The sequence below is a fragment of the Procambarus clarkii genome, chromosome 69, assembly GCF_040958095.1.
Source record: "Procambarus clarkii isolate CNS0578487 chromosome 69, FALCON_Pclarkii_2.0, whole genome shotgun sequence".
Classification (NCBI taxonomy): domain Eukaryota; kingdom Metazoa; phylum Arthropoda; class Malacostraca; order Decapoda; family Cambaridae; genus Procambarus; species Procambarus clarkii.
This window is the reverse complement of record NC_091218.1, coordinates 6,543,535-6,563,525: the sequence shown is the minus strand read 5'-3', so window position 1 is coordinate 6,563,525 and position 19,991 is coordinate 6,543,535. Positions and strand designations below refer to the sequence as shown.

General features: G+C 47.6%; 3 protein-coding genes across 3 annotated transcripts in view; all 3 read left to right on the top strand.

Moving 5' to 3' along the window:
- Window positions 1-8,510, top strand: part of LOC123752660 (protein O-mannosyl-transferase TMTC1-like) — a 150,264-nt gene extending 141,754 nt beyond the window's left edge. The window contains exons 5-6 of the mRNA XM_069311328.1: window positions 398-533; window positions 8,228-8,510. Coding sequence (XP_069167429.1) covers window positions 398-533; window positions 8,228-8,510 — 419 coding nt within the window. The remainder of the gene's footprint in view (window positions 1-397; window positions 534-8,227) is intronic.
- A 1,055-nt stretch (window positions 8,511-9,565) lies between these two features.
- LOC138355800 (protein O-mannosyl-transferase TMTC1-like) lies at window positions 9,566-15,211 on the top strand. Its single transcript, XM_069311327.1, has 4 exons — window positions 9,566-9,739; window positions 13,674-13,934; window positions 14,117-14,194; window positions 15,034-15,211. Exons 1-4 carry the CDS (start codon window positions 9,566-9,568, stop codon window positions 15,181-15,183), a joined length of 663 nt encoding a protein of 220 aa, XP_069167428.1. The 3' UTR covers window positions 15,184-15,211.
- Window positions 15,212-15,470: 259 nt separating this feature from the next.
- On the top strand, window positions 15,471-18,989 carry LOC138355799 (protein starmaker-like). The gene is made up of 2 exons (XM_069311326.1): window positions 15,471-15,675; window positions 18,373-18,989. The coding sequence occupies exons 1-2, from the start codon at window positions 15,471-15,473 to the stop codon at window positions 18,987-18,989; spliced, it is 822 nt and encodes a 273-aa protein (XP_069167427.1).
- The last annotated feature ends 1,002 nt before the right edge of the window (window positions 18,990-19,991 follow it).

Sequence of the window (19,991 nt, the reverse complement as noted above, 5' to 3'; positions counted from 1 at the left end):
CAGGCGAGTAACAGACCCAAGCGAGTTACAGACCCAAGCGAGTAACAGACCCAAGCGAGTAACAGACCCAAGTGAGTAACAGACCCAAGTGAGTAACAGACCCAGGCGAGTAACAGACCCAAGCAAGTTACAGACCCAAGCAAGTTACAGACCCAAGCGAGTAACAGACCCAAGTGAGTAACAGACCCAAGTGAGTAGCAGACTCAAGTGAGTAACAGATCCAGGTGAGTAACAGACCCAAGTGAGTAACAGACCCAGGTGAGTAACAGATCCAAGTGAGTAACAGGTCGAAGGACCCAGTAACAGGTCAAAGGACCCATAATACACACATTATACCACACTTGTGTGATGAGTGGCACAGGGTGGCACTGAGAGCCACATCATGTCCGTGTTTCAGGTCGTCGGGAAGCGACACTGCGGCACTACGAGGCGGCCCTGAGGCTGGACCCGGAGCATACTGTGGCGCTGGTCAACACCGCCACACTCATGCTCACTCTACACAACAACAATCAGGCCGAGATGCTTTATAAGAGGTACGCCCACACGCCCTTCTCATCCCTTTCTTTATTTCAGTATTACTTTTAGTGAGCTACAGTAGGTCTAATATATATATATATATATATATATATATATATATATATATATATATATATATATATATATATATATATATATATATATATATATATATATATATATATTTTGTGCTTTATTATGCATTTGATGGTTACAAGATATACATGGGTTGATACAAAAATAATAATGCAAAAAGGTGCTTAAAGGTTATGGATCTCTTGAAGAACACAACAATGGGAAACATTGATGAATGTCACAGACGGGTTCGATCATTGTTGCAAGTCAAACACTTCTTCGAATTCCTCTGAAGTTGGACTAGTGCCCAAGACGCAACAGGCATTTCCCCTCTGAATCGCAACACTGAGGCGCTGGAACAAGAAACTTTTTGCTCTCTGGTCTTTTGTAGCGCTGATCAATTTGTCCCCCAACTCCTTCAGGAATTTCAATGCACATTTTCCCCACGAACCGAGGTTCTCCGAGCCGATCGGAACAAAGCTGTAGCAGTGTGCTAGACCTCTGTATTTAATAATTTTCTGCGATTCCCTGAAAGAAGCAGCACCACCGCTTTCACGTGTGCTGTAGTGGAGGTAGGTACTGGCCAGTGTGGCAGCGCACGTGTAGTCCCATACCACTTGCTTACCATCCTTCCAAGGTAGCAAGGTGACCCCATCAGGGCGCTTCTGAGGGTCGTTAGGTCTGGATAAGTGTGGTTCTCTTTGTGCCGGGCAGCGGGCTGTGGCGAGGCTCCTCTTGATGATGTCGTTGACTTCTTCATGTCTTGCAATTTTACCCTGTGATTTACGACATACCAGACCATGACGACCATATTGGTCTGCCATCGCAGTTCCGCAGATGCACCTATGTTCGGTGAGGATGGGGGCGGCAAGGCGAAGGGCAACTCCAATGCGGAGAGCGTCATGACTGAGGCGAGTTCCCAGGGCTGCATTGGGCACAGCAAATAAAAAATCCCTGGCGTGGGGTGCTGTTACCGCTAGGAGGCGGGCTTTGTTTTCAGCATCAGCGTTGTCAATCATTGCTGTGACAGTATATATATATATATATATATATATATATATATATATATATATATATATATATATATATATATATATATATATATATATATATATATATATATATATATATTATATATATATATATAAGTTTGTGAGGGTACCACCTCTGGTGCCAATGTGGAGACCCATAGCCTCGGAGAAGAAAATAAAAAGTATTCAGAGGAGACCTTGTGGTTTCTCACTGAACACTAATATTATCTTCTACCACCCCCCATTCTTTTGTATGTACACATTTATATTTGCTTTATTTGAACTTTGTTACAAAAAAGGAGTTACATATAGGTTACAAAGATGGTTATCATAAGTTGTCGAGTTCCTCCAGCTCCTCAGATGGCGGGCATGATGCAGTGCGCATTTCCCCTCTGTATCGCCATGCTGAGGTGCTGGAAAAGAAAGCTTGCAGCTCTAGGGTCCCTTGTTGTTTCAATGAGCCTAGAACCCAGTTCCTTAAAAAAACTGGTAGCACTTTTACCCCAGGCGCCGAGTGTCTCAGAAGCAATGGAGACAAAATTGTAGTGGTGATCCAGTTCTCTATACTTACGGGATTTGGCTGCTTCCTTGTGGGTGGCAGCGCCACCTGGTTGTGCAACACTGAGGTCAATGTAGGTGTTAGCCAGGGTTGATACGCACGTGTAGTCCTATACCAACTGCTTGCCATTCTTCCAGGGGTTCACTGTGATACCATCTGGGCGATCAATAAGAGCATCAGAGTTACGGGGCGTTAGGTAACGGGGCTCTCTTTCAGCTGGGCATCCAGCTGTGGTGAGGCTCCTCTTGATGATGTCGTTAACTTCACTGTGCCTCGAGTGCCATCCCCCTGTGCTTTGGCAGAGTAGGCCATGGTGGCCGTACCTGTCAGTCACCACCTCACCGCAAATACACCTATATCTGGTGTGGATTGGGACAGCAAGGCGGTGAGCCACAGCAATTTGGAGGGCGTGTGGTGTGAGACGCGTGCCAGTTGCCGACATTGGGGTTGCTAACAGGAAATCTCCTGCATGTGGGGCTGCTACTGCTGTGAGGCGAGCAATGGCGGCGGTGGGGGACAGTGGTGGCGGGCGGACAGTGGTGGCGGGCGGACAGTGGCGGCGGTGGCGGACAGTGGCGGGGGTGGCGGGCAGTAGTGGTGGGCGGTGGCGGGCGGTGGCGGGCGACGGCGGCTGTGATGGGTGGTGGCGATCGGCGGTGGTGGGTGGTGGCGGCTGGTGGCGGCTGGCAGTGGCAGCTGGTGGCGGCTGGTGGCGGCGACTGTGGCAACGGGCGGTGACGGCTGATGGCGGGTGGTGGTGGCAGCTGGTGGCGGCTGGTGGCGGGGGGTGGCGGCTGGCGGTGGCGGGGGGTGGCGGCTGGCGGTGGCGGGCGGTGGCGGCTGGTGGCGGGCGGTGGCGGTGGTGTCGGCTGGTGGCGGTGGTGGCGGCTGGTGGTGGCGGGCGGTGGCGGCTGGTGGCGGTGGTGGTGGCTGGTGGTAGCGGGCGGTGGCAGCTGGTGGTGGGCGGTGGTGGCGGCTGGTGGTGGCGGTGGCGGCTGGTGGCGGGGGGTGGCAGCTGGTGGCGGTGGTGGTGGCGGGGGGTGGCAGCTGGTGGCGGTGGTGGCGGCTGGTGGTGGCAGTGGTGGTGGCGGGGGGTGGCAGCTGGTGGCGGTGGTGGCGGCTGGTGGTGGCGGTGGCGGCTGGTGGCGGTGGTGGTGGCGGGGGGTGGCAGCTGGTGGCGGTGGTGGCGGCTGGTGGTGGCGGTGGCGGCTGATGGCAGCTGGTGGCGGTGGTGGTGGCGGGGGGTGGCAGCTGGTGGCGGTGGTGGCGGCTGGTGGCGGTGGTGGCGGCTGGTGGTGGCGGTGGTGGTGGCGGGGGGTGGCAGCTGGTGGCGGTGGTGGCGGCTGGTGGTGGCGGTGGCGGCTGGTGGCAGCTTGTGGCGGTGGTGGTGGCGGGGGGTGGCAGCTGGTGGCGGTGGCGGCTGGTGGCGGTGGCGGTGGTGGTGGCGGTGGTGGCGGCTGGTGGTGGCGGGCGGTGGCGGCTGGTGGCGGTTGGTGGCGGCTGGCGGTGGCAGCTGGTGGCGGTGGTGGCGGCTGGTGGTGGCGGGCGGTGGCGGCTGGTGGCGGTGGCAGCTGGTGGTGGGCGGTGGTGGCGGCTGGTGGTGGCGGTGGCGGATGGTGGTGGTGGCAGCTGATGGCGGCTGGTGGTGGCAGGTGATGGCGGCTGGTGGTGGCTGTGGCAGCTGGTGGCGGCTGGTGGTGGCGGGTGGCGGCTGGCGGTGGCGACTGTGGCAACGGGCGGTGACGGCTGATGGCGGGCGTTGGTGGCGGCTGGTGGTGGCGGTGGTGGTGGCAGCTGGTGGCGGGCGGTGGCGGCTGGTGGCGGTGGCAGCTGATGGCGGCTGGTGGTGGCGGTGATGGCGGCTGGTGGTGGTGGTGGCGGCTGGTGGCAGGCGGTGGCGGGCGGTGGCGGCTGGTGGTGGTGGCTGGTGGCGGCTGGTGGTGGCGGCGGTGGTGGGTGGTGGCGGCGGCGGTGATGGGTGGTGGCGGCTGTGGTGGGTGGTGGCGGTGGTGGTGGGTGGTGGTGTTGGCGGTGATGTGTGGTGGCGGCGGTGGTGGGTGGTGGTGGCGGTGGTGGGTGGTGGTGGCGGCGGTTGTGGTGGTGGGTGGTAGTGGCGGGTGGCGGCTGGTGGTGGTGGGTGGTGGCGGTGGTGGCGGGTGGCGGCGGGTGGCGGCGGGTGGCGGCGGGTGGCGGCCACCTAGGACACACCCTTCACCACTGAAGGTGTGAGCACAACTAACCATGTGTGTCTCACTCACCACCAGCCCAGTGTTGCCAGCTCGCCCTCTCAAAATGTTTCCTTCAAAGATTGTATATTATCTTTGAACAACAAGTTTGATTATCAAGGAAATAATGCATATATTATTGTCACATTAATACTGTGCAATATCTTATTACATTCCTGCTAAATAATTATAATTTGAAACAGGACAAAAAATCCAACATATATATAAAAACCAACATTAGAGATCACGAGGCCTAGGCCTATCTGTGACCACACATCCTGCCTCCCTGGCCATGCAGTTACCCGCTCACACATCACACTCTTAACTCACTCTCATAATCACCCTCACTCTTACTCTCAATCACTCTTACTCACTATTACTCACTCTTACTCTCAGTCATCCTTACTCACTCTTACTCACTCTCATACTCTTACTCACTCTCATACTCACTCTCACTCTTACTCTCAGTCACTCTTAATCTATCACTCTTACTCTGTCACTCTTACTCACTCTCAGTCACCCTTACCCATTCATACTCACTCTCTCTTACTCTCATACTCTTACTCTCAATCACTCTTACTCTCACTCACTCTCAATTACTCTTACTCCCAATCACTCTTACTCTCAATCACTCTTACTCTCATTCTTACTCTTACTCACTCTTACTCTCACTCTTACTCTTACTCTCAATCACTCTTACTCTCAATCACTCTTTCTCTCACTCCTACTCCCAATCACTCCTACTCCCAATTACTCTTACTCTAAATCACTCTTACTCTCAATCACTCTTACTCTCAATCACTCTTACTCTCACTCCTACTCCCAATCACTCTTACTCTCAATCACTCTTCCAATCACTCTTACTCTCAATCACTCTTACTCTCACTCTAACTCTCAATCACTCTTACTCTCATTCTCAATCACTCTTACTCTCATTATCAATCACTCTTACTCTCACTCTCAATCACTCTTACTCTCATACTCACTCTTACTCTCATTCACTCTTACTCACTCTGTCATTCTTACTCTCACTCACTCTTACTCACTCTTACTTTTACTCTCTCTCAGTCACTCTTACTTTTACTCACTCTTACTCACACACACTCTCTGGCACTCACTCACCTTCAGTCACTCTTACTCTTACTCACTCTTACTCTTATTCTTACTCTTACTCTCACTCCTACTCCCAATCACTCTTACTCTCAATCACTCTTACTCTCAATCACTCTTACTCTCAATCACTCTTACTCTCAATCACTCTTACTCTAACTCTAACTCTCAATCACTCTTACTCTCATTCTCAATCACTCTTCCTCTCACTCTAACTCTCAATCACTCTTACTTTAACTCTCAATCACTCTTACTTTAACTCTCAATCACTCTTACTTTAACTCTCAATCACTCTTACTCTCATATTCACCCTTACTCACTCTTACTCTCAATCACTCTTACTCTCACTCTTACTCACTCTGTCACTCTTACTCTCACTCACTCTTACTCACTCTCAGTCACTCTTACTTTAACTCACTCTCAGTCACTCTTACTTTTACTCACTCTCACTCACTCTTACTTTTACTCACACTCACTCTCACTCACTCTTACTCACACTTACACACTCTCTGGCACTCACTCACCTTCAGTCACTCTTACTCTTACTCTTATTCTTACTCACTCTTACTCTCACTCTTACTCTCACGTCTACTCCCAATCACTCTTACTCTCAATCACTCTTACTCTCAATCACTCTTACTCTCACTCTAACTCTCAATTACTCTTACTCTCAATCACTCTTACTCTCACTCTAACTCTCAATCACTCTTACTCTCATTCTCAATCACTCTTACTCTCACTCTTACTCTCACTTACTCTTACTCACTCTCAGTCACTCTTACTTTTACTCACTCTCACTCACTCTTACTCACACTTACACACTCTCTGGCACTCACTCACCTTCAGTCACTCTTACTCCTACTCACTCTTACTCTCATTCTTATTCTTACTCTCACTCCTACTCCCAATCACTCTTACTCTCAATCACTCTTACTCTCAATCACTCTTACTCTCACTCAAACTCTCAATCACTCTTACTCTCATTCTAACTCTCAATCACTCTTACTCTCATTCTCAATCACTCTTACTCTCACTCTCAATCACTCTTACTCTCACTCTCAATCACTCTTACTCTCATACTCACCCTTACTCACTCTTACTCTCACTCACTCTCAGTCACTCTTACTTTTACTCATTCTCACTCACTCTTACACACTCTCACTCACTTTCAGTCACTCTTACTCTTACCCACTCTTGCTCACTCTTACTCTCAGTCACTCTTACCCACTCTCGCTCACTCTAGTTAATAAGAACACGCCAATATAAGACAACAAAACGTTTTCAGATTCTTTCACACCACTTTCCAGCAACTTTTATAATTTATATAAATTATCTTAGGGAATAATACATAAATTATATATTTAAACATGATATTAGTGTTTAGTGGAATGCATAAGGAGTCAAATTGTGCTAAAAAGAGCGATTATTAGAAAATTTGGAAAACTACTTTTTTCTGATCATATTATAAGTAAATGGATTTTGAACATTTCACTGAGCCAACAAATATCATTCACAATTTATTATTGAATTTTACAAAAAACACCATAAATTTTATATTTAAACATGTAAAAACTATTTGTAATACATTAGGAACAAAATAGTTGTAGAAAAACAATTTATTATAAAACCTTTGTGTTTGGATTTTTTGATTAAAAGTTTCTCAAAGGCTCTCCTGCACCATTCTCAATGCAAATCATTCCCACACCTATGGGAAGAGATAGACGAACGTTTTGTAGATGATTTGTGTTTGCTGGGTACAGACTGTAGGGAAGGGAGATACAGACTCTAGGGAAGGGAGGTAGGGAGATACAGACTGTAGGGAAGGGAGGTAGAGAGATACAGACTGTAGGGAAGGGAGATAGGGAGATACAAACTGTAGGGAAGGGAGGTAGAGAGATACAGATTGTAGGGAAGGGAGGCGGGGAGATACAAACTGTAGGGAAGGGAGGTAGGGAGATACAGACTGTAGGGAAGGGAGGGAGGGAGATACAGACTGTAGGGAAGGGTGGTAGGGAGACAGAGACTCTAGGGAAGGGAGGTAGGGAGATACCGACTGTAGGGAAGAGAGGTAGGGAGATACAGACTGTAGGGAAGGGAGGTAGAGAGATACAGACTGTAGGGAAGGGAGGTAGAGAGATACAGACAGTAGGGAAGGGAGGTAGGGAGATACAAACTGTAGGGAAGGGAGGGAAGGAGATACAGACTGTAGGGAAGGGAGGGAGGGAGATACAGACTGTAGGGAAGGGAGGGAGGGAGATACAGACTGTAGGGAAGGGAGGTAGAGAGATACAGACTGTAGGGAAGGGAGGTAGAGAGATACAGACTGTAGGGAAGGGAGGTAGGGAGATACAGACGGTAGGGAAGAGAGTTAGGGAGATACAGACTGTAGGGAAGGGAGGTAGGGAGATACAGACTCTAGGGAAGGGAGGTACGGAGATACAGACTCTAAGGAAGGGCGGAAGGGAGATACAAAATATTGGGACAGGGTGAAGTTCTCTCTTATTCACTGTTCCATTTAAATGTTAATGAGATGACCCTGCCTCTCATGTCTGTCCCCCGTCCTGGAAAGACATGTCTGTCTCCGCCACTTCTCCCTCAATCTCTCTCAATCGTTCACAGAGAAACAGACTTACCTCCAACCCGCAGTCAATCAGGCAACACGTTCAAAGTCCGCACTGATTACCTTCATCTCACAACCATAATCGCCAAAGAATAACTAGCAGAGCAGCGACTGCTGATCTCCACAATACCACTACTACCACCTCCCACACTACCAGTCTCTACGTCTCTACCTTTCTCTCACCCCTGGGTGATGATGATGATGGTGGGGCCTTGTACAGGGCGCTGGCGGTGGCCTGGGAGGCGGAGATCGGGGAGAGTCTAGGGAAGCTGTATCTCAACACTGGTCGCCTGGAGGAGGCGGAATCTACCTTCACCAGCGTCCTCACCCGCCATCCCCACATGCTCTCCTCCACTGTGTACCTGGTGAGTTAACCCGCCTTCTGCTTCACCCACTGGTGTGTAGTTTAGATTTGTATTTACTATTTGTGCCTGCAGAATCGAGCTATTAGTGTTTTGAACCACGCTTTTCTAACCAATATATTTTTCCTCTATTATGTCTACTACATATATTTCTCTGCAACACACACACACACACACACACACACACACACACACACACACACACAGGAAGCAGCCCGTAGCAGCTGTCTAACTCCCAGGTACATATTTAGCGCTAAGGTAACGGGGGCACCAGAGTGAAAGAAACTCTGCCCAACTGTTTCCGCCTAGGCCGGGAAAAAAAATGTGTGTGTGTGTATGTGTGTGTGTACTCACCTAGTTGTGTTTGCGGGGGTTGAGCTCTGGCTCTTTGGTCCCGCCTCTCAACTGTCAATCAACTGGTGTACAGATTCCTGAGCCTACTGGGCTCTATCATATCTATATTTTAAACTGTGTATGGAGTCAGCCTCCACCACATCACTGCCTAATGCATTCAACCTGTTAACTACTCTGACACTGATAAAGTTCTTTCTAACGTCCTTGTGGCTCATTTGGGTACTCAGTTTCCACCTGTGTCGCCTTGTTCGCGTACCACCAGTGTTGAATAGTTTATGTGTGTGTGTGTGTGTGTGTGTGTGTGTGTGTGTGTGTGTGTGTGTGTGTGTGTGTGTGTGTGTGTGTGTGTGTGTGTGTGTGTGTGTGTGTGTACTCACATAATTGTACTCACTTAATTGTGCTTGCGGGGGTTGAGCTCTGGCTCTTTGGTCCCGCCTCTCAACCGTCAATCAACTGGTGTACAGATTCCTGAGCCTACTGGGTTCTATCATATCTACATTTGAAACTGTGTATGGAGTCAGCCTCCACCACGTGTGTGTGTGTGTGTGTGTGTGTGTGTGTGAATGTGTGTGTGTGTGTGTATGTCCCTCTGTGACTGTCTCTCTATCTCTGTCTCTTTGTCTCTGCTTCTCTCTTTCGTTTTCGTGTCCACTCTCACATGATAAAATATTCATCTTACGCTTAACCTTAGTTAGACGTCCTATTTGGTCAAAATGAAAACAATTCCCACCAAGCATGACTCACAACGACCATGTAATTCCAGCGAGCGTGAGCCCGCCGCGAACATCAGCCCGCCGCGAGTGTCAGCCCGCCGCGAGCGTCAGCCCGCCGCGAGTGTCAACCCACCGCGAGTGTCAGCCCGCCGCGAGTGTGATCCCACTGCGAGCGTAAAGAACCACCTCTGACCTTCTCCACAATCACCCCTGAATTGTGGCTAAAATTTCAGCTTTCAAAACTAGCTGGGAAGTACCGTGTCTGCCGGCGCGTAAGATGAACTCATTTTGCAAGAATGTTCCATGGAAAATAAAATGTAGTAGGTTTTATATATTTATTAAAAAGTGATGTTCAGGTGGAGAGTTTGGCTGGAGGGAATATGTGATTTTTTTATCATGTAAATACAATATATATATATATATTCGTCGTAAATACAATCATGTAAATTAAATATATTCGTCAGATGGTTGAAAAACGTGCGTCGTATCCGCCAGCAAATACGGTATTAACCTTTTTAAACAAAAATTAGTTCGCGTTTTTCTCCGAAGAAGACTCAATACCGAGAGGCTATGAATGCATTCAATGCAAGTTTACATTTATGTAACGTATCACGTATCACGTTTACGTATCATTTATACGCTCTGTGATTGACAACAATGCTCTACATCTCACACTGTATACTGACAAAGAGCTGAAATCTCTTGAAACCTTGCAAAATGAAGCTATGCGTCTCATCCTTGGGGCTCCAAAGTCCACGAGAATAGTTAATATGAGAGCAGAGTTAAAATTACCTACCATAAGTGAGAATTTTCTCTATTAGCACAGTTTTCGGCGTGAAGGCATTGAGTAGATTTAGACAACACATGAAGTTTCAAGCTAAACTTTCTAATATGCTGCACTCACCTGAGGTCTATAGAAGAAGAACGAAATCTGATTATGTATATTGGTTCTACAAGGTAGCCAACTCCATCAAAATATTAAATATGTACTCAACTCAACTAATGATTAATCAGCCAATTACTCCATGGGATAACTGGGATCTATCAGTTGATTTTGTAAATGCGCCCAAGAAAGATAATGTGCACACTACATTATTAAAACAGTTAACACTGAAAAGCATCACTGAAAGTACTCAGAGTATGGGTAACGATGTGTATCAGTGCTATACCGACGGCTCTGTAGAAGAAGGTGGACGATGTACCGGATGTGCATGTAACATATTTGAACAATCTTTTCTCGTACATACAGCAATGAAGCGCGTCAATGACTAGGCAAGTACAACTCAAACCGAACTTGCAGGCATATACCTTGCCACTGAATTTTTAAAAGACAAAGGCAGTGGACTTATATACTGTGACTCGCAGAGTGCACTCCTGGCATTGAACGCACATAGTAGTGACACCCAGAAAATAGTCAGTGATATTCGAATGAATGTTTTAGCTGCTAATGAAAACAGATTTGAGATTAAATTCCTGTGGATACCATCACATGTTGGCATCTCAAGGCATGACACTGTTGATATGCTTGCAAAGTCAGCCTGCAGAAAACCAGTGGTAGAAATTAATATGGGTGTTTCATTAGCAGTGACAAAGAGAATACTTAAACAAATATCTAATGAAGATCTCACCGACCTAACAAATTCACAAAGACCTGAATGTTGTAGCATTAAATATTATGATAGATATCGTGAGGAGACATTCACATATGGGACTAATAGAACAAGAACCCGGCAATGTGATGTTATAGTGGCCAGAATACGCCTGGGATATAGACGTATCTGGCAGCTTTCTCAAAACCCAAATGTCGAGTACACAATGTGTCAACTTTGTGAAAGAGAAAACATGCACTCTGTTGAACATTATATTGTAGAATGTCCCATACTGACTGACTTTCGCCCTCCTGGGCTAAGGTATGCTGAACTCTGTAATTACTATATGAGTACTGGAACACTTGATGATATATTGGACTTGTATCCAAGATTGACCATGTAAAATATCAATTATACAATGTATATATATGATGTAACTATATAACCTGAGCTTGTAAAAACACCTTCAGTGATTAAGTGCTTAATTGCACACTAGTCTCTCTGTCAGCTATCTCACCCTGTCAGAGTAAATGAGACAAATGTATGTGAATGCATGTGTGTGTGTATATATGTATGTATATGTGTGTGTGTATATATGTATGTATATGTGTGTGTAAGTATATGTATGGGTATAAAGTATATATGGAAGCTGATCAGAATTACATTTCACCTTTGTGAATGTACATTAATGACACTATGTAAAAGACACATCAAACACTTTAAGTAGGGCATACGTAAATCTGTGTATCTATGTATTTACGTATGTAGGTTAGCTTAGCATTTTTAAAGCACTGAATCACCTTCTGTGGTTGAGTGTTCAATAAACCCTTGAACTATATGTTTAATACATCTCTAACCCTGTCCATGGAGGACAGAAGAAAATGTATATATGTTGGTTAGCATTGTAAATGTGTGGCCACGTCTGTGGTAGAAAATAATAATAAAAAAAATGCAAGTTTAATAATTAATAATGCTTTTTTTAAGCTCGTAACTGGCTGGTCTTCAATTTGTTTTTCTTGTTAATAATCTGAACACTTCTCTATCGTATTTCAAGCTCTAATAACATATAATATTTAAACTTCCCAAAATATAGATTTTCAAAAGAAACCTTAAATGTTTGCTTAATATTGGTTGTAAATCTTGCAAATGTTGTGTAAACACGGACCACCTCGGGTAACGCGCACGGATTGTGAATTGTGAAATCAGGCGCTTCCCGAGTATATAGGAACAGGTGCCTACATGCCTTCCTATTGGCTCCCAGCCACGCCAGTCACTCCCATCATGGCACTCTGCCATGGTCTTGTACCCACCTGTATATAACCACAAAGTTCGGTATTTATTTAACTCAATTACCTACGGATACGTGTGCAACTGAATCAAAGCACTGAACTAAAACAATGTTCAAAGAACGAGGGTTAGGATTGTGTTCATCTTGATATGTTCACATCCATGTGAGCACAGCAATGTGAGCACATCTAGGTGAGCACATCTAGGTGAGCACATCTAGGTGAGCACATCTAGGTGAGCACATCTAGGTGAGCACATCTAGGTGAGCACATCTAGGTGAGCACATCTAGGTGAGCCCATCTAGGTGAGCACATCCATGTGAGCACAGCAATGTGAGCACATCTAGGTGAGCACATCTATTTAATCAAACATTGTGTCACACAAATATGTCATATTACGCGAAGTCTTTTTCTTCAGTCAGAGACAGAATTCTGTCATCTCCGCTTTTGAGTTATGACAGAAAGCTACGTGTGGCCTTGACAGGAGGTCACGTGTGGCCTTGACAGGTCACGTGTGGCCTTGACAGGTCACGTGTGGCCTTGACAGGAGGTCACGTGTGGCCTTGACAGGAGGTCACGTGTGGCCTTGACAGGAGGTCACGTGTGGCCTTGACAGGAGGTCACGTGTGGCCTTGACAGGTCACGTGTGGCCTTGACAGGTCACGTGTGGCCTTGACAGGAGGTCACGTTTGGCCTTGACAGGAGGTCACGTATGGCCTTGACAGGAGGTCACGTTTGGCCTGACTCGCCGTCATACCTGTCAATTTCATCAAACTTTTATGGCCTCGAGTCTGTTTCCCGACAAAATAAATGTCTTGCGTTGTTACACAATAAAGTATAGAGGCGGATACTGGCGCGTAAACTTTAAACTAAAGTTACCGACGGATTATACGTAGCTGTGAGCCCCTTGGTGGTGCCTGGCGACCAGCGCTTGTCATCCTGGGGCCAGATTCACGAAGCAGTTACGCAAGTACTTACGAACGTGTACATCTTTCCTCAATCTTTGACATCTTTGGTTACATTTAATAAACAGTTTACAAGCATGAAAACTTCCCAATCAACTATTGTTATTGTTATAAACAGCCTCCTGGTGCTTCGGAGCTCATTAACTGTTTAATAATTATAAACAAAACCTCCAAAGATTGGGAAAAGATGTACAGGTTCGTAAGTGCTTGCGTAACTGCTTCGTGAATCTGACCCCTGATTCTCGCTACCTCCTCTCTTCTGACGCAGGCGCGGGTGAAGCTTCAGCAGAGGAGCTACCTGGAGAGCGAAGAGCTGCTGCAGAAGGTGCTCGACCGGTCCCCCGGCCACCAGGAGGCGCTCTTCCACCTCTCCCTCCTCTACACCCACACCAACCGCACCCAAGACGCTTTCACTCTCGCCCAACAAGCCGCCCACAACTGCTCGAGGCCGCCCTACCTCTGCGCCCGTCTCCACGCCCACTATGGAGACCTCCTCAACGACAGACATAACGTAGATGAGGCCGCCCAGGTAAGATCTTTCATACCGTGAACATTATTAGGACTCTGCAGCAGTTTCTCACAGTTACCAAAATTGTATAAAGGTATCCGACGGTAATAATAAGTTAATAATGAAATACGTCAAGAAGTGACACATACTGCAAGAGGAAATACTACACCAGGGTACATGTACACTATATTATGTTCTAGCAGAGTTACCTGCTAGCAGTGGAGTTGGAACCGACGCTCACCCACCCGCACATCAACCTGGGGGCCCTCTACCACGCTAAGGTCTGTTCCACTTCCCTCTTCAACTCGTAATAATGTTCATGTCTAACTTTCTTCCCACCACTGGCTCCCTTAACACTGTTTATATCTCCATATTGGCAGTAAGGTGTGGTATAGATACTGTTCGTTGAACGTGACTCAAAGTAATGCTATGCCACATTAAAACCAACTCCCCAGATTATTACTTTTATGCCACCGTATAAGGAGTCGTTTGTGATATGATGACTTATGGCCGAACTGATGAACCTTCAAGGTTCTCTCAAAAGTTCATTTACTGTACTGTGGGTTCTTTACATTCACCTGCGCTGGGGTTAAGGCGCCAAGGGGAACACCTTACGCTCTCAGCCACTGAGGCACCCAGAGTGATGTCTGGCTCCCCAGGCCACTCCCATCCATCACTACCACACACTAGTCACGGCTCGCCCTATTTAATCAATTCCAAACCTATTGGGCAACACTCCAGTCAAGAATCTATATTTCAACTCAAAATTTTGGACCGGCTGTAGGAGAGTAAATTATGTTCGTCTTGAGAAGCATTAGAGAAAGTATAAATATTATGAAGATATCAAATTATTATCAGTCTTACAACTATTAAATAACCAGACACTAAGCATTTGTGTATCTAGTAAATACTACTTACACTGCACCTGGCTAGATCATTCTCGTGTTTGTGGTTCCTAGACCAATAATGAGCTCCTTATCTTTACTAATCTCCGTCGCACAGTGAGGTTGTGGGCATCATATTGTCTCTACCATCACTTATAAGAAACAGGGAAAACAAAAATCATTAGCTTTTCCAAGCGTAAATCCTAATGCTGCCCCTCTCTCTCTTCCCCCGCCAGGGCGACTACACCCGCGCCTGGAGACACTACCTGACGGCGCACGGGCACGAGCCCTCCAACACCCTCCTGCTGGAGAACATGGAGAAGCTGAGACGGGCACAAGATCTACAGGCACCCGCCAGCATCCCCCACTGCCTCAACAAGTCCTGATATATATTCCTAGACCCAAAGGTCTCACTAGAATCCTTCCTGAGCACTATTTTAGACTAATTCATTTTTATAGAAACGGATCAGAATTTGTTTATCATTTCCCCAACACTCGCTACACCTTTGTTCTTTACCGCTATATCCGGGCAACAGGTGTGGGAGTGTGGGACCAACTAAGCTCTAGATCTAACATAGCTAACCGACATTTTCTTAATTGGAGAACATATTACTGTAAAGTATTTACTTGCTGTAGGAACATGAAGGTAAATAGTGTAATGTTGTAGTGAGAAATGCGACCCATCACAGTGGCACATTTGGACGAGAGCGCGCACCAGGAGACCAACAGGAAGGCGGGAACATTGGTTCTTCTCAAGACGAAGGAACACAAATTATCTTTAAAGATGGCAGGTAGTCCAGGCAGTCCAAAGTATTCTAAGGTTAACGCAGAAGGTCTTTGTTGCCTCAAGAGAGCTACCTGCCCTCCTACCCATCTTGGTGAGTCGCAGTGAACCCAGGCGAAGCCAAGCGGACTCTGGTGAGTCCAAACTAACCCAGCAGAATCCCAGTAAACGTAGGCGAAGCCCCACCAAGTCTGGTAAGCCCCACCAAGCCTGGTACGCCCCACCAAGCCTGGTAAGCCCCACCAAGCCTGGTAATCCCCACCAAGCCTGGTAAGCCCCACCAAGCCTGGTAAGCCCCACCAAGCCTGGTAAGCCCCACCAAGCCTGGTAAGCCCCACCAAGCCTGGTAAGCCCCACCAAGCCTGGTAAGCCCCACCAAGCCTGGTAAGCCCCACCAAGCCTGGTAAGCCCCACCAAGCCTGGTAAGCCCCACCAAGCATGGTAATCCCCACCAAGCCTGGTAAGCCCCACCAAGCCTGGTAATCCCCACCAAGCCTGGTAATCCCCACCAAGCCTGGTAAGCCCCACCAAGCCTGGTAAGCCCCACCAAGCCTGGTAAGCCCTACCAAGCCTGGTAATCCCCACCAAGCCTAGTAAGCCCCACCAAGCCTGGTAATCCCCACCAAGCCTGGTAAGCCCCACCAAGCCTGGTAAGCCCCACCAAGCCTGGTAAGCCCCACCAAGCCTGGTAAGCCCCACCCAGCCTGGTAAGCCCCACCAAGCCTAGTAAGCCCCACCAAGCCTGGTAATCCCCACCAAGCCTGGTAAGCCCCACCAAGCCTGGTAAGCCCCACCAAGCCTGGTAAGCCCCACCAAGCCTGGTAAGCCCCACCAAGCCTGGTAAGCCCCACCAAGCCTGGTAAGCCCCACCAAGCCTGGTAAGCCCCACCAAGCATGGTAATCCCCACCAAGCCTGGTAAGCCCCACCAAGCCTGGTAATCCCCACCAAGCCTGGTAATCCCCACCAAGCCTGGTAAGCCCCACCAAGCCTGGTAAGCCCCACCAAGCCTGGTAAGCCCTACCAAGCCTGGTAATCCCCACCAAGCCTAGTAAGCCCCACCAAGCCTGGTAATCCCCACCAAGCCTGGTAAGCCCCACCAAGCCTGGTAAGCCCCACCAAGCCTGGTAAGCCCCACCAAGCCTGGTAAGCCCCACCCAGCCTGGTAAGCCCCACCAAGCCTAGTAAGCCCCACCAAGCCTGGTAATCCCCACCAAGCCTGGTAAGCCCCACCAAGCCTGGTAAGCCCCACCAAGCCTGGTAAGCCCCACCAAGCCTGGTAAGCCCCACCAAGCCTGGTAAGCCCCACCAAGCCTGGTAAGCCCCACCAAGCCTGGTAAGCCCCACCAAGCCTGGTAAGCCCCACCAAGCCTGGTAAGCCCCACCAAGCCTGGTAAGCCCCACCAAGCCTGGTAAGCCCCACCAAGCATGGTAAGCCCCACCAAGCCTGGTAAGCCCCACCAAGCCTGGTAAGCCCCACCAACCCAGCTGTGTTGTGACGCCCGACACATCTGAGTACTATTGAAGGATAAAGGTTGGTTTTCGTTGCATCGTTCCTAGACTCACTGACCCCACCCCGTCCTCCTGCTTAGATAGTACTTATAGTAACGCTGTGGACCCTCCTACATATTTTGACGTGATAAACTATCACAATGTTGACTTTGGTACTATTGAATTTGGACAAACTGTTAAAGGTTTTGTATTTAGGTTGTTAATCCTAACTTAACCATCCTAGGCCTAATATACGCTAAAGCCTATACACACTATATTATATATATATATATATATATATATATATATATATATATATATATATATATATATATATATATATATATATATATATATATATATATGCATAGGAATATTTAAGTTTGGGTTTTAGCTTTTTTTTCGGGCCAAGATAAAGTGAATAGTACCAAATTTAGTACCAAATATCTAATAGTCTATTACGTCAATATGTACAATGGTCCAGATAGTTACAAAATGTACTATATAAACAGGAGAATAGGTTGCATTTGTCGCGTCAGGTGTTTGATAATTATTATGCAACTTATCATATATAAGATTACACATGCTTTATGTTAACGAGAAATGCCACATTTCTCGTGTCCGGGGTTCGATCCCATTAAGAGTTCTATCCCATTAAGCTGCCTCGACATTTTCTCATCATCAGCTTAGCTTTCCCAACTAACTGGCGCTGCAGGCGCCGTCTTCACTAATAATATGCAGTATTACGGGGAAGGGGGACCTGCTGCATGGGTGACAGCTTCTCCCCCGTATCAACCTACCCAGGCTATGCGCCCTGGAGAGGCCACTCCAGACCGACCACCAGAGCGCGACTCCATAGTCTCCTGAGACTGATGGATGCCCACTACTACCACTATGGATATAACGACCTCCTGATACAGCGGTCACAACAAGAAAAATGATGTATCCGTAGCAGGCATGAAAGACGCGCAGAGTTACGACGTCGTATATATGCGACGTCACAGCTGTATGCAATTCAGACTGTACGCCTACCGCGTCGGTTTTCTTAAGATGCGAATACGACATCCGTTGCCGTGTTGGATACAGAAATTGGATAGAATGATGAAGAAAATGTCAGCCATCAGCGCTCAAGCAAACGTAACCAAACCTAACTTAACCCAGCCAAACCTAACTTAACCCAGCCAAACCTAAGTTAACCCAGCCAAACCTAACCACAACGTAACCAAAACTTAACCAAATCTAGAATAGCCAAACCTAACCAAAGGTAACCAAACCTGACGTAATCTAACTAAACCTAACCAGACCAAAACAGGCACGAGGACAAAAACAGCCACGAGGACAAGAACAGGCACGAGGACAAGAACAGCCACGAGGACAAAAACAGCCACGAGGACAAAAACAGCCACGAGGACAAAAACAGCCACGAGGACAAGAACAGCCACGAGGACAAAAACAGCCACGAGGACAAGAACAGGCACGAGGACAAAAACAGCCACGAGGACAAGAACAGCCACGAGGACAAAAACAGCCACGAGGACAAGAACAGGCACGAGGACAAAAACAGCCACGAGGACAAGAACAGCCACGAGGACAAGAACAGGCACGAGGACAAAAACAGCCACGAGGACAAGAACAGGCACGAGGACAAAAACAGCCACGAGGACAAGAACAGCCACGAGGACAAAAACAGCCACGAGGACAAGAACAGGCACGAGGACAAAAACAGCCACGAGGACAAGAACAGCCACGAGGACAAAAACAGCCACGAGGACAAGAACAGGCACGAGGACAAAAACAGCCACGAGGACAAGAACAGCCACGAGGACAAGAACAGCCACGAGGACAAGAACAAACACACAGCCAAAGCCACGAGGGCACAATGCCCACTAAAAAAAAAAAGTATTGTGACAAAATCCTGAAAAGCTCTTTAATTTTCCACAGATCCATTCAGCCCGGAAAACTTGCCAAGTTGCCAAGTTGATTAACAACAACAGTAATGTAGCATTTTAGCTCGTGTTGCAAAGTCCAGGTGATGAATGCAGCCGGTGGGGGCTAGTCATAGGCTTTCATGTTTTACATTTTGTTCATTGGTAACCTTGAGTAGTTTCATTACAATGTTAAATACAAATGGTAATTAAAACGGACAGAATGGGTGTTTAAGAGGACGTAGCTCCGTAATGTTCACTTTCTCATTCCGTCGTTTCTTCCAATATTCATTCATTTCTTCTCTAACCCTCTCTTTCTTTCTTCATCCCTCGTCCATTGTACCTCTCCTCTCCCTCCTCTCTCTCTCTCTCTCTCTCTCTCTCTCTCTCTCTCTCTCTCTCTCTCTCTCTCTCTCTCTCTCTCTCTCTCTCTCTCTCTCTCTCTCTCTCTCTCTCTCTCTCTCTCTCTCTCTCTCTCTCTCTCTCTCTCTCTCTCTCTCTCTCTCTCTCTCTCTCTCTCTCTCTCTCTCTCTCTCTCTCTCTCTCTCTCTCTCTCTCTCTCTCTCTCTCTCTCTCTCTCTCTCTCTCTCTCTCTCTCTCTCTCTCTCTCTCTCTCTCTCTCTCTCTCTCTCTCTCTCTCTCTCTCTCTCTCTCTCTCTCTCTCTCTCTCTCTCTCTCTCTCTCTCTCTCTCTCTCTCTCTCTCTCTCTCTCTCTCTCCTCTCTCTCTCTCTCTCTCTCTCTCTCTCTCTCTCTCTCTCTCTCTCTCTCTCTCTCTCTCTCTCTCTCTCTCTCTCTCTCTCTCTCTCTCTCTCTCTCTCTCTCTCTCTCTCTCTCTCTCTCTCTCTCTCTCTCTCTCTCTCTCTCTCTCTCTCTCTCTCTCTCTCTCTCTCTCTCTCTCTCTCTCTCTCTCTCTCTCTCTCTCTCTCTCTCTCTCTCTCTCTCTCTCTCTCTCTCTCTCTCTCTCTCTCTCTCTCTCTCTCTCTCTCTCTCTCTCT

What these genes read in the sequence shown, in the direction of transcription:
- LOC138355799 (XM_069311326.1), top strand. Translation starts at nt 15,471, where the DNA reads ATGCGACCCATCACAGTGGCACATTTGGACGAGAGCGCGCACCAGGAG. An exon ending in CTGCCCTCCTACCCATCTTG is followed by an intron (nt 15,676 to 18,372) that starts GTGAGTCGCAGT and finishes AAACCTAACCAG; the next exon opens with ACCAAAACAGGCACGAGGAC.
- LOC138355800 (XM_069311327.1), top strand. Translation starts at nt 9,566, where the DNA reads ATGAAAACAATTCCCACCAAGCATGACTCACAACGACCATGTAATTCC. An exon ending in AGTGTGATCCCACTGCGAGC is followed by an intron (nt 9,740 to 13,673) that starts GTAAAGAACCAC and finishes CTTCTGACGCAG; the next exon opens with GCGCGGGTGAAGCTTCAGCA. An exon ending in ACGTAGATGAGGCCGCCCAG is followed by an intron (nt 13,935 to 14,116) that starts GTAAGATCTTTC and finishes ATGTTCTAGCAG; the next exon opens with AGTTACCTGCTAGCAGTGGA.